At 44.7% G+C, this 17,344-nt stretch overlaps 1 protein-coding gene across 6 annotated transcripts in view; it reads right to left on the bottom strand.

The window, feature by feature from the left end:
- The window catches only part of LOC137368908 (receptor expression-enhancing protein 1-like), a 116,834-nt gene that overhangs the window by 11,342 nt on the left and 88,148 nt on the right, over positions 1–17,344 (bottom strand). For all 6 annotated transcript variants that reach the window (XM_068029210.1, XM_068029229.1, XM_068029191.1 and 3 more), the window contains one exon: positions 11,396–11,555. In XM_068029210.1, coding sequence (XP_067885311.1) covers positions 11,396–11,555 — 160 coding nt within the window. The remainder of the gene's footprint in view (positions 1–11,395; positions 11,556–17,344) is intronic.

Genomic DNA, 17,344 nt, shown 5'->3' with positions numbered 1-17,344 from the left:
CTGCCCAACAGTACTAGCAAACCTCCCGGCATTGATATTTGTCCCGGCCCTATTGAGGTCCGGCTTGTGCAGGTCCCACCTCCCCCAGAATTGTTCCCAGTGCCCCAGGAATCGAAAGCCCTCCCTCCTCCACTATCTCTCCAGACGCACATCCATCAGCTCTAACCTCCTATTTCTATGCTCACTAGAGTGCGGCACTGGGAATAATCTGGAGATTACTACCTCTAAGGTTCTGCTTTTTAATGTCTTACCTAGTTCCCTAAAATCTGCTTTCAGGACCTCATCCCTCTTTCTACATATGTCGTTGGTACCAATGTGAACCACGACCTCTGGCTGTTCACCCTCCCCCTTACGAATGTCCTGTAGCTGCTCTGTGATATCCTTGACTGTGGCACCAGGGTGGCAACATACCATTCTGGAGTCACATCTACGCCCGGAGAAATGCCTATCTGTTCCTTTAACTATCGAATCCCCTACCACTATTTGTCTCGCACTCTTCCTTCCCTCATGTGCAGCTGAGCCACCCGTGGTGCCCCAAACTTGGCTCTTGCTACACACATAAAATCATAGAATCACAGAATGTTTAAGGCACAGAAAGAAGCCACTTGGCCCACCTCTGAGGAATCATTGACCTCACCAGCATCCAAAATGGAAAATCGATTTGTGAGTGAGAAAGACTTGAAGGACTCCTGACGACCTGCCTGGTCCTCCTAGACTTTCTGGTGGTCATTCATTCCCTTTCTGCCTGCAGGCTCCTAACCTGCCTTGTGACCACCTCCCTAAACATGCTATCCATGTCGTCCACAACCTCGTGGATGCACCACAGTGACTTCAGCTCTAGTTCTGAAACCCGGAGCTCAAGTTCCTGCAGCTGGTGACACTTCCTGCAGATGTGTTTGTCAAAGTCACTTGAAGCGTCCACGACTTCCCATATACCACAGGAGGCACATTCCACTCGGCCGAGCTACCCTGCCATACTTTAACCTTATTTTTAAACTAGTTGCTAGTAGCATATATAATTACAGACCCTCATTCACCAATCAGCTCCTTCTCCTTTAGGTAGTTAAGGGTTATTTAAAACTTTTACGTTTTTCTATTATGCAGCTATTTACACGCAATCCCTTAGAGTGGATACTCGCTGGCCAAACTGCTTTCGAGTTAATAAGAGCAAAATACTGCGGATGTTGGAACTCTGAAATGAGAACAGAAAGTGCCAGAAATACTCAGCAGGTCTGGCAGCATGTGTGTAGAGGGAAACAGAGTTAACGTTTCAGGTCTGTGACCCTTCGTCAGAACTTCCTTTCCCTCTTCAATGAACTCCCTCACTCACCAAACTCCCATCCTTGCACTCTGTGCCAAATCACGTGACAAGCTGCACTCCAGACCCCTGTATTTATAGTACCTGAACACACAGATGAGTCATCTCTGCTATAGCTACAGAAACCAGTTTAAACGAGCTACCTGTTCAACTAGGTTAAAGCGTTGATGTTCTTCTCTATATATCAGCTGGTAAGAGATGCTTAAGTCCATTCTTCCTCCATAAGATGCAGACTTGTGCCAGGCTTTCCCAAAGACAATTACATTTCATAGAACTCAAGCAGCCAGACAGCAGAGGTCATCCTTTACTATCAAGAGCACTAAGCTTCTGCTTCTGCTCCTTCAATATACTTCCCTATTGTGCTACACTTCAGTGTCTGCTATGCATGGCACAGTTGGTAACATTCTCACCTCTGAGTCAGAATGTCATGAGTTCAAATCCTACTCTAGGAGTTAAACAGAAAAATCAAGCCTGACACTTTAGTGCAGTACTGAGGGACAACTGGAGGTGCTGACTTTGAGATAACATGTTTTATAAGTATATCAAGGGCAAGAGGATAACCAGGGAAAGAGTAGGGCTCATTAAGGACCAAAGTGGCAATGTGTGTGTGGAGCTGGAGGATGTAGGTGAGGTTTTAAATGATTACTTTTCATATGTGTTCACGATGGAGAAGGACGATGTAGGTGTAGCGATCAGGGAGAGGGATTGTGATATACTCGAACAAAGTAGCATTGAAAGGGAGAATGTATTAGTGTTTTAGTGGGCTCAAAAGTGGATAAATCCCCACGCCCAGAAGAGATGTATCCCAGGCTGTTATAAGAGGCAAGGAAGGAGATAGCAGGAGCTCTGACACAAATTTTCAAATCCTCTCTGGCCACAAGAGAAGTGCCAGAGGACTGGAGGACAGCAAATGTGGTGCCATTATTCAAGAAGGGTAGCAGGCATAAACCACATAATTACATGCCAGTGAGTCTAACATCAGTGGTAGGGAAACTATTGGAAAAAATTCTGAGGGACAGGATTAATTCCCACTTGGACAGGCAGGGATTAATTAAGGACAGTCAGCATGGCTTTGTCAGGGGGAGATCATGTCTAACAAATTTGATTAAATTTTTCGAGGAGGTGACTAGATGTATAGGTGAGGGAAAAGCAGTTGATGCAGTCTATATGGACTTCAGTAAGGCTTTTGATAAGGTCCCGCATGGGAGATTGGTCAAGTAGGTAAGAGCCCATGGGGTCCAGGGCAATTTGGCAAATTGGATCCAAAATTGGCTTAGTGGCAGGAGGTAGAGGGTGATGGTCGAAGGTTGCTTTTGCGATTGGAAGCCTGTGACTAGTGTTGTACCGCAGGGATCGGTGCTGGGACCCTTGCTGTTTGCAGTGTACATTAATGATTTAGATGTGAATATAGGAGGTATGATCAGTAAGTTCACAGATGACACAAAAATTGGTGGTGTCGTAAATAATGAGGAGGAAAGCCTTAGATTACAGGACGATACAGATGGGCTGGTAAGATGGGCGGGGCAGTGGCAAATGGTATTTAATCCTGAGAAGTGTGAGGTGATGCATTTTGGGAGGACTAACAAGGCAAGGGAATATACAATGGATGGTAGGACCCTAGGAAGTACAGAGGGTCAAAGGGACCTTGGTGTACTTGTCCATAGATCACTGAAGGCAGCAGCACAGGTAGATAAGGTGGTTAGGAAGGCATATGGGATACTTGCTTTTATTAGCTGAGGCATAGAATATAAGACGGAGCTGTATAAAACATAAATTCGGCCATAGCTGGAGTACTGTGTACAGTTCTGGTCGCCACACTATAGGAAGGATGTGATTGCACTGGAGAGAGTGCAGAGGAGATTCATCAGGATGTTGCCCTGGGCTGGAGCATTTCAGCTATGAAGAGAGACTGGATAGGCTAGGGTTGTTTTCCTTAGAGCAGAAAAGGCTGAGGGGGGACCTGATTGAGGTACACAAAATTATGAGGGGCATTGATAGGATAGATAGGAAGACACCAGCGGAGGGGTCAATAACCAGGGGGCATAGATTTAAGGTAAGGTGCAGGAGGTTTAGAGGGGATTTGAGGAAAAATATTTTCACCCATAGGGTGGTTGGAATCTGGAACACACTGCCTGAAGGGGTGGTAGAGGCAGTTACCTTCACAACATTTAAGAAGTATTTAGATGAGCACTTGAAATGCCATAGCATACAAGGCTCCGGCCAAGCGCTGAAAAATGGGATTAGAATAGATAGGCTTGATGGTTGGCATGGACACGATGGGCCGAAGGGCCTGTTTCTGTGCTGTATAACTCTATGACTCAATGTTAAATTGAGGCTCTGTCTGCACCTTATCAGGTGGATGTAAAAGATCCCATGGCTCTGTTTGGAAGAAGAGCAGAACATTCTCCCTGGTGTCTAGGCCAATATTAATCCCTCAATCAACATCATACAAACAAATTATCTGATCAATATAACAATGCTGTTAGAGGGGGAGCTTGCTCTGCACAAATTGGTTGTCGCATTTCCTACATTACAACAGTGACTATACTTCAAAACTGTAAAGCAATTTGGGACATGCTGTGGTAGTGAAAGGCACTATATAAATGCAAGCCTTTCTTTCTTTCCTGCAGGTACTTACAGTGGCTGGGGTTCAGTTCCATCAGCGTCAGCCATTGTCTGCTACGTTGTCTAAGTGGTTATTTTCATGTGTGAGCCCACACAAGTCAGTGTTGTCAGGCTATCTGACCATGGAGGGCATTAGAGCTTATCAGTCTCATTCTCACTTAATGTCCGCACATGACCATTTTGCCAAAAGGGGAGATGAGGAAAAATGTTTTTATACAACAAGTTATTATGATTATAGATCTTGAAAGGATGGTAGAAGCAAATTCAATTGTAACTTTCAAAAGCAAATTGGATATATAATAGAAAAGCAAAACAACTGCAGGACTATGGGGAAAGGGCAGTGGATCAGGGTTAATTGGATATTTCTTTCAAAGACACAGCATAGGCACTATGGGCCAAATAGCCTCCTTCTGTTCTGAATGATTATATGAGTACGTAGAGGCTAGGAATAGAACGCCAGAGGCTGTTAAGCCGGAGGTAGCAACTTATTGATGCCTCCATTCAAAGCTAATAACTCAGTATAGCTCAGGAATCAAGCCCAGGACCTCTCTGGTGCTCATAACTTAGTGCAACACTCAGCAGTGCATTTTTCAACTGAACCATCAGGAGACTCATTCCACTAGACAACCACAGAACAGCACCAGAAGTCTCTGAGACCATGTTAGTGATTTTTGCTTTAATATAGCAATCCATCCTTCAATCCAACCAATTCTAATATTATAGCTAACAGGTTAGTCAGCGCAATCAACAGCTCCAACAGCATGAGCCTGATATGAGCCTCATTCCCAACATGACGACTTACCTGCTATTATATTGAATATGATGCCATTTCTAAAAACTGGAAGAAAAATAGGAACATCGATGGAAAAACATACACCAACCAAAATTAAACAATTGGCGGATCATCAGATGAGTACAAATCAGGACAGAACATGGAACTACAAGTGACAAAGTATTCTAATGTAGGTGAAATCTTGTCTTGGCCAACATTCATTTCAAGAAGAGATGAACTGGTTCTTCATCTCAACGCTGTATATGAGGGTCTTAGTTAGCAAAATGGTTGCCATGTGGTTTTACCTATACTACAATAGTGAATACAGGCCGAAATGTTACGTCTGCACAATCACCCCGCCCCCGCATAGGAGCAGGCTGGTGGCGGGAGGGGGGATTTGTAAAATTGAGTGAGAGGCAGGGGGTGCCTTTCCCGACTCCTTCCTGCCCCCCACTGTAATTTTACCAGGGGCGGTGACGACGATAAACGGCCCACCCGCCCCAGGCCAATCAAGTCCCTTAAGTAGCCAATTAACTGCCACTTAAGAGGCTCCTCCCACTGTTACTAGTATTTTACAAGTGGTCTGGTGGCCTCCTTGCAGGCTAGAGAGGTCCCTCCTGATTAGGCATCCTGTGCTCCACAGAGGGCCCCCCCGAAGCCCCTACCACCCCCACTGAAATAAAGGCCCCCCCGCCCCCCCGCAACCGACCCCCTTTGCCTCATCGGGGCCCAGCCGCTTGTCCCCGGTAAAGCCCCACAAACTTACCTCTCTTCCAGCGCCGACGTCTACGATCCTGCTGTTGGCTGGGTGCAGTCCCAGCAGTGGCCACCACTCCCAGTGGTGCTGCTGGCCCGCTGATTGGCCAGCAGCTCATGGAGGTGGGACTTCCTGCCTCAGAGAGGTGGAAGTCCTGCCCAAGTCCAATTAAGGGCCTGGGGAGCATAAAATCCTGGCGTGGCTCCCCAGGCATGGTGGAGGTGGGCTAGCCCCTGACTTTTTGGATGGTGGGCGGGGCCTCCCGCCCAGCGTAAAATACCAGCCACACTTTCAAAGTAATTCATTGGACGTGAAGCCCTTTGGGATGTTTCTTAAAAATGTGATCAGGTCCGTTATGAAGGCAAATCAGACTGAGTAAGAGGATAAGTTCCCTTCCCTAAAAGGATATTTGTGAACTAGTTGGGTTCTTCAACAACTTGACAGCTGGACTAAGTTTATTGAATTCAATCTCACAATTTAATATTATAGGATTTGAATTCACAGCCATCTGGATTATCAGTCCAGTACCATAACCACTATACTATCATCCCCACCCAGAGAACAAAGATTTGGGTAAAGGAAGGCCAAAGCCTGAATATTGCAATGAGCACCTGAGAGATTATTTAAATAGTGAATGAATACAACAATACAACAATAACTTGCATTTATAGAGCCCTTCAAGCTTGTGACCTGAAATGTCTCTGAGTATTTCATAAGGTGGAGAAGTAGACATCAAGCTGCAAAGGAGGATTTTAGTGCGGAGACAAAAGGATCAGTTGAAGAGATTTTTTTTGGAGGTTTGGGAAGGAAGGGGTGGAGTTAACAAGGTGAAGTGACTTTGGGAGAGAATTCCAAATGTGGGAAGTGGTGAGTGAATGACTGGGCCTCCAAGGATGCAGCGGAGGGATTGGAGGTATTCCAAAGTCACATGAGGGAGAGTTTGAGCAGGGATATATGTGTGAGTAAATCATTCAGCTCAGGTGCAGAAAAACCATGGACAGTTCCACAGAAGGAATGAAGGATCTTTATCAACTTCTGGGATACAGTGAGCCAGAAGAGGTTGATAAGGTTGGATAATGAGTCTGCAAGACTTTGTACAGTAGAGTGCTTGGGCCACAGATTGGCTGAAGCTTGTGAAGGGTAAAAGTGGGAATGGCAGTTAGTGGAGTGTTTGAGAAGTCAAGCCTGGAGATGATGAAAGTGTCAATTAGTCTTTCAGTTACAATTTGGGAGAGCGATTTAGAGTACAGACTAAAAGGGATTATCATTGGGGTTTGCAAACTGAGCTGTTCAGATGACAACAATTGAGGTGGTTAATAAAGCATCTGTCACTGCAGATAATGCTAAATGCAAGAGTAGGAGTCAATGTGATTGCAATAGCCCTATCGTATTGTGATTGGATTGACATATTGAACTGCTCCCTCTCTCCAGTAAAATTTCAAACTTGTCCCAAAATGATCTCTAACTCCACTGAAATTCACAGGCCATTAGATCTGTTTATGCTTTAGATAAAATTCTGTTGAAATCTTGATATATAGTAAACATTTACTCAGTTCAAATTTATTCCTGAAGTGCTACAGTGTTATACACTAACCTTGTATTAAGCAAACTCGTCCATGCCCCGATTTCAAAAAAGACAATCACACCATCACTTGGGAAAATTACCCCAGTTGTATCATCATTTTGCTCACATTCCGTCCATCGACACTTTGAATCGGCTACATTTCTAAAATGTAGACTGGACCTAATTGGCCCCATTGTACTGTTGGTGGGACCGATCACACACAGGGTACGGAATGTGTGAGGAGAATTGATCTTTTATAAATTCTCAGGCTCAGCTCATTTAATTGCCCCGAGTATAGGTAGGTGATAGGAGAATTGTGGGGATGTGGTAGGGAATATGGGATTAATGTAAGATTAGTATAAACCGGTGGTTGATGGTCGTCACAGACTCGGTGGGCCGAAGGGCCTGTTTCAGTGCTGTATCTCTCTATGACTCTAATTATTCAACAAGTTCCTCCAAGTTTAAATAATCTAGGCTGAAATTCCCAGTGCAGTACTGAGGAAGTGCTGTACTGTCAGAAGTGCTGTCCTCCAGACGAGCTGTTAAAACAGGGTTGGCCAACCTTTACAATTTTTGCACAGCCCAGAGGGCTGGTGAGCAAATTTCAAAAGATAAAGGCATTAAAAATGTATCTTACTACTAAAAACAACAATAAGTGTGCATTTTTGTGCAGAAGCTTTAAATGAGAAGACTAATTTATTGACATACTTTCTCGTCACTATATTGAAAACTGATTTAGCGACATACCTGACATTGTTTTTGCTTGCATAAGTAGTCAATCTCTGCCTGCACACTTGATGTAATGACGCAAAGTATGCTGAATAGCTTTCCATCTACCAGGAGAGACCTCGATCTCTCTCCCCCCCTCTCTGATTCTCTGTCTCTCTTCCCCACCCACCACCTCCACCCCGCCCTGAGCCCCGCCCTCTCTCTCCCATCTCTAGGACTAGGGAACAAGATTGAAAGTTTTGGGCAAAAGATGCAGGGGGAATATGAGGAAGCACTTTTTTACACAGCGGGTGATAATGACCTGGAACTTGCTGCCCACAAGGTTGGTGGAAGCAGAGACAATCAATGACTTCAAGAGGAAGTTGGATGGTCACCTGAGGGAAACAGACTTGCAGGGATATGGGGATTGAGCCGGGGAGTGGGACTGACAGCATAGCTCTGTGGAAAGCCGGCCTGGACTTGATGGTACAAATGGCCTCCTTATGTGCCGTAAGTAAAAGACTCTATGACTCTCTCTCTCCCCCATGCCTCTTCGTCCCTCTCTACCCCCTCTCTCTGTTCCTCTCTACCCCCTGTCTCTGAGCCTCTCTCTCCCTTCTCTCTTTCTACCCCCCGTATCTCTTGTGTTCCCTGCTCAGTGTTCCCCACTCCCTATTCCCCACTCCCCACTCCATGTTCCCCACTCCATGTTCCCCGCTCCCTGCAGCAGCCATTCCCACAACCGGATACTGACCATGCCTGTATTATTTAAGTTGGGGCAAGTGGAGGGGGGAGATCCTGCCCAGTGTGCAGGATACAGGACATTTACTGAATTGTGCGAAAGCAGCCAATCCCAGAGTGCTTGTGTCGCATTCCACCAATTAGTGCTAATGCTGTGTGGGCAGGGGTCCGCCGTCCCTCAGACACAGGTCTCGCCTACACCCTCCGCCTGACCTACGTGGGAGCCGTCAATTAGAGCTGAGCCACAGGCAGATTGGCAGGCCAGATGGAAACCTTCGGCGGGCCGGATCCTGGCCTGCGGACCATGTCTTGGCCAAACCCGTGTTAAACCAAGGCCCCACCTGTCCTTTCAGAGGTATATGTAAAAGATCCCATGACATTATTTCAAATAGAAGGACAGGGGAGTTCTCTGACTCAATATTTATCCCTCAACCAGCATCACCAGAACATTGCTGTTTGTGGGAGCTTGCTGTGCGCAAATTGGCTGTCGCTTTTCTTCACAATACAACAGTGACTAAAAATAAACCGCTTTAGGATGTTCTGAAGTCATGAAAGGCCCCAAATAAATGCAAGTTCTTTCTTTCTTTACATGCTTTTAATCTGAACATGCTCCCTTAGCATTTCCCAAGTGTACAAGAAGCACTATGACAACAAGTGAGCCGATAACGTGGGTGCACCTGCTCTTTAAGGGCCTGACTGTTCCGGCATAGAGAAGGGACTGGAGGAGGAGGACTCCTCCCTTCGTTGAAGAAAGTCTGGATCTGCTGCCGGGGCAGGAGCAGCAAAGGAGCATCCCATTTCTTTTCAGGGTGAGGAGATCACCCCCACCCAAATCAAAGCTCAGCGAGCAATCCAGAAGAGAACTTCCACATCCACAGGTCAGGACAGCAAATGAGAAAGAAGTACATGCCACAAACTATTGCCTATTAAACTACTCCATGTTTGCTGCTCACCCATGCCAAGTACCCATCCACCCTTACAACTCTTACACAGAATCTTATCCTTACAAGTACATCAGCAAAATTTAAAGCCCAGAACAAAACAGCAGCACTCTACATCAACGTTTGCAAGCAGCAGCATAGTTACACATATGTCAGAGTGAGATTGAGAAGGTAGCAGAGTCACAGTGCATAGGCAAGGAGGAGCAACAGGGGGTGACAGAATGACAAGTGGGATCCTGTACCTGGATAGCCGTCAATAATGTCCTGCACTTTGGGGAAACCTGCTGTGTGGTCAAAGCGCAGTATTTTGTCACACACTTGGCTTCTTACCGTGGGGTTATAATGAAAGAGTTATTCTTGGACAAACAAGCCATCTTTCACCTTCTTTACGCAGTGATGCAATGCTACTTGTCAAATTTGGCAGGCGTACCCTGATTTTTCTTGGAAGGAGCTGGTTGCTGAGAAGTTCAAGGAGTATCTGCTGGTTGAGCTGTCCCTGTCCTGAGATTGGAATGAAGGCCTAGTGCCTGGATCTGGCATGTTTCTGTAACTGTCTGACGGGCAGAGGAGGCAGATTTCCTTGGCCACATCTAGCTAGATCTGCCTTGGTCGGCACACAAGGGTAAGGGTGGATGTGACATGACTGTATCAGGTGTAAATGCACCTGCCTCTCATGCCTGCTTAGATCCTCCTCACCTTCCCACATGGCCAGCAAGTGATGAAGTATAGCCAGCAGGGGGCCTATTTTCAGAATTGTGGTTGTAGCAACTGAAATTGCAGGTAGGGAATGGGGAACCACAATTTAATGTGAAAATGCAAAAAAGTATAAGTAAAGCAAAACCACTAGAGAATGCTAAGGAAGAAAAATGCAAAGCAACTCAACCAATAATAAGTGCAGTAGCAAAAAAAGTTGTCAAGCTAATAATAAAGCTCCCCTTTAAGACTGCCGTTTTTTCTAACGTGCTCCGTCTGAGTCTGACTTTCCTGTGAGGAGCACAGGATTACTGAATTGGATTACATAGAATTTACAGCACAGAAATAGGGAATCGGCCCAACAGGTTTATACTGGTTTTTATGCTTCATGCAGGCCTCCTCCCACCTTACCTCATCTCACCCTATGAACATATCCTTTCTCCTGAATGTGCTTATCTAGCTTCCCCTTAAAGGCATCTACGCTCTTCATAGGAGCATAAGAAGAGGAGTCAACCATTTCACCCCTGAGCCTGTGAAATCATAGCTGATCCATGACCTAACTCCATGCTCCCATATCCCTCAAGACCTTTGGATAATAAAAATCTATCAATATCAGACTTCATTTACAATTGATCGAGCATCAATTGCCATTTGTGGAAGACAGCTCCAAACTTCTGTTACTCTTTGTATGTAGAAGTGTTTCTTAATTTCACTCCTGCAAGGTCTGGCTCTAACTTTTAATTTGTCCCCTAGTCCGAGACTCCCCCACCAGCAGAAATAGTTTCTCTCTATCTACCGTATCTGTTTGTCTTAATATTTTGGAAACTTTGATCAAATCACCTCTTAATCTTCTAAATTCCAGGGAATACAACCATGGTTTGTTTAATCTCGCCTCGTAATTTAACCCTTGGAGTCCAGGTATCATTCTGGTAAATCTGCACTGCACTCCCTCCAAGGCCAATATATCCTTCCTAAGGTGCCCAGAACTGCTCACAGTACTCCAGATGTGGTCTAAGCAGGGTTCTGCATAGCTGATGCACAGCGTCTGTCCCCTAATATTCTAGTCCTCTAGATATAAAGGCCAGCATTCCATTAGCCTTTTAGGTTATTTTCTGTACCAGTTCACCATGGATATTACGTTCCATGTTCCCACCACTCACTGAGTAAAGATATTTCTCCTGAATTCTCCTGGATTTATTAGTGACCATCTTATATTTATGTTTACACCCCGATATATGTCACAGCTTCTGTGAAGGTTATTAGAAACGAAGCTTACCTGAGTTATCAACTGTCTCCATGATGTCCCGCAGTGGGCTCTGGGATTGGCTCTGTACGCTGCTTAGCTGTTCACTAGGACTGTTGATATTTTCCCCTCGAATCGTCGTCAGATCCTGCATGCTGAAGCTTCTTAGCCTCTCTGACAGAGCTCCTTGTCCCTGTGGCACAGCAAAGAATGTTCTCTTTACCACAAACTGTGTGACCATCATATCGAGATCATTACTAGGAAAAAGTAGAGCATCTCTTGGTGCCAGTAAATATTCAGTAAGCTTTGTGTGCCAGTGAGGGAGCGATTTTTGTCTTGCTAATGCCCCATTTATGCCTTAAAACGGGGTGGCTGCAGCACCAAAATAATGTAGGAGGCAAAACTGCCAATTTCTCCCTGCTTGTCTGCCCGTTCCAATTTTTGGGCAGTTTAGCTGGGCAGAGCTTCTAATGGAAAAGGGCAGGGTCTCTGTTGATGATATTACCATCAAGTCCTGATCCCGCCCACAAACCATGGAGAGTACAGGAGCTGCAATTTCCAGCGTTATTTATAGGCATAATCAGCTGCTTTCACTGGACAATTTTAGGCAGCATTGTGCTTGTAGGACATTGCAACGTAAACCATTCCGCTGGTAGTGGTTGTAGAAGGTTCTTACCTCTTAAGGAGCTTCTGGCAGCACCTCTTTCTTCATGGGAGTCCTTTGGGCAATTTTACTGTGGCTAGAGAAGGGGGAGGGGACCTCTATCCTGATACTGACAATCAGAGTAGAATCTTTCCAGTCCCATGAGGATATGCTTCCAGACGGGACCAGGAGGAATTTCTGAGAAATTCCCACCTCCAGGTGATCATCCTGGAGGTGGGTCAGCACCTGCAGAAGCTACCCGCTCGGCAGCAGTGGGTAGGCAATTGGCATTATTAAATGCCCATTTGTGGGCTGATTAGGGCCACCGCCAGGATTTTCCCAGTGGCAGACAGGCCCTCCACTGAGGGCCTGGCAGGTGCCTGGAGCCGGCTGGCCATTGGCTGGCCTGGGGGGACTGCAAGGCCTCCTGTTTTAACGCCCACGTCCCCCCACGTCAACAGAACCGCAGGCATCAGTGAGCCACAGCTGTTGCTGCCGGCCATCCTGTGGAATGGTTTTCATCCCTGGTAATTTCTATTAAATCTCCTCAGAACTCTACAAGGCCTTGACATATTTCCTATGTGTCGCATAAGCGCCTTCAAAAGAAATATGTTTAATATGTTGCTACTCAAAATGATCAGAATACTTCGTTCCTGATATTCACCCAAATGAAGAACAAAGAACAGTACAGCACAGGAACAGGCCATTCGGCCCTCCAAGCCTGCGCCGATCTTGATGCCTGTCTAAACTAAAACCTTCTGCATTTCCGGGGACCGTATCCCTCTATTCCCATCCTATTCACGTATTGGTCAAGATGCCTCTTAAACGTCGCTATCGTATCTGCTTCCACCACCTCCCCCGGCAGCAAGTTCCAGGCACTCACCACCCTCTGTGTAAAGAACTTGCCTCATACATCCCCTCTAAACTTTGCCCCTCGCACCTTAAACCTATGTCCCCTAGTAACTGACTCTTCCACCCTGGGAAAAAGCTTCTGACTATCCACTCTGTCCATGCCACTCATAACTTTGTAAACCTCTATCATGTCGCCTCTCCACCTCCGTTGTTCCAGTGAAAACAATCCGAGTTTATCCAATCTCTCCTCATAGCTAATGCCCTCCAGACCAGTCAACATCCTGGTAAACCTCTTCTGTACCCTCTCCAAAGCCTCCACGTCCTTCTGGTAGTGTGGCGACCAGAATTGCACGCAAAAGAATGTATGAAGAGGTATACAAAATTATGAGGGGCCTAGACAGAATAGACAGGAAGTACCTGTTTCCCCTACCAGGGGGCACAGATTTAAGGTGATTGGTAGAAGGATTAGAGAGGACATGAGAAAAAACTTTTTCACCCAGAAGATGGTGGGTGTCTGGAATTCACTGCCCGGATCGGTGGTGGAGGCAGAAACTCTCAACTCATGTCAAAGGTACCTGGACCTGCACCCGAAATGCTGTAACCTGCAAGGCTACAGACCAAGTGCTGGAAGGTGGGATTAGATTGCGCGGCTAGTTTTTTCAGCCGGTGCAGACACGATGGGCTGAATGGCCTCTTTCTGTGCCGTAACGTTTCTACGGTTCTATGGTATCATTATACATTAAAATACAAGTCTGGGTGTTAACTCTGCGATATTATTGGGTGAACAGTTAATGCGACTGTGTCAAATTATTTTGTCTGCTATTTTATTTTAAATGGATTAACACCTCTATTTCTTTATTTTAAACCTGTTAATGTCTCCCTTAAAACAGCAGACAAAACAGCTGATACAAACACATTAAGGGCTGAAAATCCACAACATTGTATCTAAAAGACAGTATCACTGGCAATGTGCTCCCTCAGTACTGCACCAAAATGTCAGCCTACATTACGCACTCAAATCCTGCAGTGAAACTTACTGAGTCAGAGATGAGAGTGCTGTTGTCATTTAGCTGGTGCAGAAAATAGCAAGTACAAACGAACTCACACAGCATGTAGAAGCTGTGATACATTCATTGTGGCCATTCCTTTCACTGCAAATCATCCTCCTAACATTTCCCCTAACATTGCTTTGATGGCTCACCAACATGGGTTTGGAGTTCAATTGCCTGAAGTGAGTTGCTATGCTCTTCTGAGAGTTGTTGATAGAGACTGGGGGCCTGATGCTTATAGGGGATGGGGAGGGAGAGTCTGGGCAATCCAAGAGGGCTGGCAACCCTACCTCAACTGGAGATGATGCCTGAAGCAGGGAGGGGCAGGTGGGAGTCGCGCCATTTGTGTGGCCACATCTAATTTAAATGTAATCGGCGAGCTGCCAGTGCTATTCCATGTTATAGGGATGAATCAGTAGATTCAATAGTAACTTTCAAAAAGGAATTGGATATTTATCTGAAAAGGAAATATTTTCATGGCTATGGTGAAGGAGAAGGGGAGTGGGATTAATTGAGCACAGAAACGATAGGCCAAATGATCTCCTTCTGCGCTGCAAGATTCTATGATTCTATAGCAACCAAGGCAGCTCTGCCCCAATTCATGTCAGAATTCAAATATTGGCCTATCACAAGAAATCTGTGCAGCTCCTTTAAGCATTTCTCTTCGATTAAATTGTCTCACCAAGCAGTATGTGGAATGTGAGATAAACTGCAGAAGTGAATAGCATCTTAAAGAGAAATGTTGGGTTAACATTTTATATACCATGTCCAAAATTAATCTGACCTTATCTGTGGGATGCTGATAAACTTACTGTGCATTTCGAGCATCGTGAATTTCTATTTCACATTTCAAGCATCGAATAAACATTGGTTTCTGCCTTGTCCTGATATTGATGGTTTGCGTGTACCTCAGAAGCAACTGTACCACGACACAAAAATATGTTCAGGGCATTTGAAGTCTCTGTGTGCGTTGCCGTAACTCAAACAACTAGTGCTCTCTCAACAAAATAGAATGGCATTGTGCAACAATCCACAAAACATACACACAGTCTGGTCATTACACTTCAAGCAATCACATTGATTGAGCTCTATATAAGACACAGCTCACTACCCAGTTAATGCACTCTGCACCAACACTCAGCATGTTAGGAAGCCTCAGCATTATTTGGTTGGTACAGGTTATAAGAAGCTCAGGTGCGATTAAATACAAATTTCGCATTCTGCTGTGTTCCAGTTTCTGGGCAGTTTAACAGCATCCAGCTGATCAACCTTTCCCCAAGCAGTCATAAAACTAGCGAATGTTTCCCCACTTGCAGCTCGCTCATTTTCCTAGCATAGTAGAACATTGCTGTAGGAGATCAAAATGCTCCAATGTATCTTGGAGTTCAAAGTGCTTGTGGAGCAAGAGCCAAAATAGCATGTCTTGAAATAACTGTCGATATTGATGTTGAATGCTTAACGTATCCATTTGTAGTTACTTTATCCAATATATTAATGGAGGGGTTAATCCATTTGAAATAATTGGCCTGATGCCTCTGTTACAATAATGGACAAAAGAGTTTCATACAAGCACTTTGAGAACACAAACACTGATAGCTCAAAGTACAATTTCTAATTTTCAGACCCTTAATTAACCATATCTCCAAAATATACATTTTTTAAAGGGTCAATATACACCCATATTTTTCTGGACCCATTGTACATTTTAGTTGCACTTGTAATTAAAGCACTTTGTCACACCAAAATAATAGAGTGCATTCAAACAATGGGAACCCTGGCTGACTTATTCCCTGTAATATAATGTAATATAGGGTTGTTACTGGGAGGAATATGTAAATAGTCTGTGTGTGTCATCACAGGAAGTGATGTAACAGAACCAGTACAGAACCTTGTTTCGAGTGAAACTGAAAGCGTTAGAAGTCAGTTGCATGTAAATAAATTCCTGTTCCTGTTGTAATATCTGGGTTACTATACTCTTTGTACAGAATAAAGACATTAGGCTGTGGGTTAAGGTAACTAGAGTTTATTTACAAACATCTACCATCTATGGCTTCCACTATAATACTCCTTACACGGGGCTCTGTACAATCCGTGACATCACATCCTGTAATAGTGTTTACAGTCTATTTACACATCTACCTAGCAACAACCTAAATCACATGATACTACATCCCCCCCCAGGTCTTTGACCTCATTCATCAGGTTAAGTAACGCTGTGGTGTTTTCACGACTTCGCCGCAACGCGTTCTCCTTTCACTTAAAGATGTTTGGGGTTTAAAGTCTCTTAGTTCTTCCTCTTCACTTTCTTGTATTTGAGCGGAACTATTTGATGACTCTAGTTCTCTATTACTGTTGTTCTCTTGGTTGTCTGCTGATTGTCGTATCACCAGTTCATTAACTCTCTCTGATGACTGATTCTCTTGCATTTCTTCCATTTGTTTTTACTGCAGAACGGGTACCAATAAAATTCTGTTCCTTCTTATCATCCCCTGGTCAGTCTGGACAGCGTATGATATTCAACATGGTGATTTCTCTATCACTTTTCTGTATCTATTCTGGTCTTTAACCCAAACCGATTCACCAGGTTGGATGTCTGACAGATTTCTCACTCTGTAGCATCTATCATAATTCTCAGCTTGAATTGATTGCTCTCTATCTTCTCTCTTTTTCCAAATCTTCCACACTAATTTGTGGCTTTAGTGTACTTGAGAGAATAGGAAATTGTGTCTTCAACCTTCTTCCCATTAATAATTCATATGGGCTAACCCATTCTGAATTGGTGTAGATCGACAGCTTAACATTGCCAGGTGAAAATCTTTGTTTTCCTTCAATAACGTCTTCACAGTCCGTACATCTCTCTCTGCTTCTCTATTGGCCTGAGGGTACCTCGGTGAACTGGTGACATGTTTCAGGAAACTCTTCGAAACTTTCGTTCGCAAATTGCAGCCATTGTCAGATATCACAATATCTGGAATGTTGTGTGTAGCAAAAATTTCTCTTAAAGATTTGATCATAGCCTCTGAACTATAGCCATGTAGTAGCTTAACTTCAACCCATCTCAAGCAACAATCAACAACAATAAGGAACATTTTCCCTTTATGCTCAAAAAGGTCCATTCCTAGATGGTCCCATGGTACGGACAGAAACAAAGATGGCATAGAGTCATACAGCACAGAAACAGGTCCTTCGGCCTATCGTGCCGCAAAGGTGACTCTGTCACCTCCTGTCCGATAGTAGCACATGTGATGCATCTGGATACCATTTCTTTGATATCCCAGGCCACCAAACTGAGTTTCTGACTCTTGCTCTAAATTTAGTGATTCCTAAATGACCTTGGTGTAATTTCTCCAAGATATCCATTCTTAAAGCTCTTGGGATGACCAATCATTCGTCGTAGACTAGCAATTCATCCACAATACTCAGATGACCTCTTTGTTC

This window comes from Heterodontus francisci, chromosome 1 (assembly GCF_036365525.1).
Source record: "Heterodontus francisci isolate sHetFra1 chromosome 1, sHetFra1.hap1, whole genome shotgun sequence".
NCBI classification, from domain to species: Eukaryota; Metazoa; Chordata; class Chondrichthyes; order Heterodontiformes; family Heterodontidae; genus Heterodontus; species Heterodontus francisci.
Note: the sequence above shows the minus strand (reverse complement) of the source record. Positions and strands in the feature narration are given on the sequence as shown.